Genomic DNA, 1,135 nt, shown 5'->3' on the forward strand with positions numbered 1-1,135 from the left:
TTTTTTTAAGAAGTATGACTTTATTTATGGGTTTAATACAAATTACGTTGTCCCAGGTTCATCAATAATAATATGTACTTCAGTGCACCTTCTGTGGAATGTTTTTTTTTTTTAACTTTGTACAGAGGAATATGCTGTTACAGGCTTTCACTACTCAGACAAGCTACTAAGTTATTGCTGGTTTGAGTGTTTCAGTAAAATTATGCCCTGCTTCACCTGCTTGTATTATTTCCCAACGTTCATCATAGTGTGCTGCTGCATTTGTTTGTACAGGTCTGGCAGGCAAAAGAAAAGTTTTAGGAAAATGTAACAGCAAGTCTGTGCTCTTACATCTGAACATTGACTTTTCTTTTACGATCTCTCATCCTGAAGCAACATTTGAAATATACTAAAGGTGCTGTGCACGCTGAAGCAATTTCTCTTGAGTTATGAATAAAACAGCAGTTAGTAATTCTTAGTTGCATTAGTCTGATTGTAAAACCTTGAGTCCTTGAGCCTTGTTTTTGTCGAGCCTCTTCCTGCTCATGCTGCTCCTCTTTCTTTTTTTGTCTTTGATTAAACCCTCTCTCATCCTTTCAGCAGCGGCTTCAGTTCTCTGAGATACCCACACCTTCATTGCCACAACAACAACACAAGAGCACACGCCACAGCCACTCACCCGTCCAATCGGACACCTTCTCCACTCCCTTGGGTGTGTTTCCATGGGAACGGGATGACACAAAACCTGCAGCAAGGAGGCGACCTCCGCCCTCTCCCTCTTTGATGCCGTCCTCTGATGTCACAAATCATCTGTCAGAGCAGGGGGGTTATGGGAAGGACCGCAGGACAGAGACAGACAGTGAGTGGGGATGGAATTACTCTGTGTTATCCATTTGCAAATTACAAATATATACGCACGCAACTCAGGCCAGCAGCATTTATCCTAAAACAAGATTAAAAACCTAGCTGGATTACCATAACAACAGGAGCCAGTATAGATATGCTATTATCTACTTAACTCAGTACCCCTGCTGTGAAACCACCCTCTGATTTCAAAGTTTAGATTTTCATTTGGATGTTTTGCAGTCTTCAGCAACAAAGCACACACAGCAACTTAATAAGGAGCAGATTTGACTTTTTGTTCTTTTCTTTTTTT

General features: G+C 41.0%; 1 protein-coding gene across 1 annotated transcript in view; it reads left to right on the forward strand.

Annotated features, from left to right (window-relative positions):
* The window catches only part of LOC102212760 (centromere protein F), a 13,666-nt gene that overhangs the window by 8,018 nt on the left and 4,513 nt on the right, over positions 1–1,135 (forward strand). Inside the window, exon 6 of the mRNA XM_005723210.1 lies at positions 580–838. Coding sequence (XP_005723267.1) covers positions 580–838 — 259 coding nt within the window. The remainder of the gene's footprint in view (positions 1–579; positions 839–1,135) is intronic.

Source organism: Pundamilia nyererei, unplaced genomic scaffold, assembly GCF_000239375.1.
Source record: "Pundamilia nyererei isolate P.nyererei 1_Seehausen unplaced genomic scaffold, PunNye1.0 scaffold00008, whole genome shotgun sequence".
Classification (NCBI taxonomy): Eukaryota; Metazoa; Chordata; class Actinopteri; order Cichliformes; family Cichlidae; genus Pundamilia; species Pundamilia nyererei.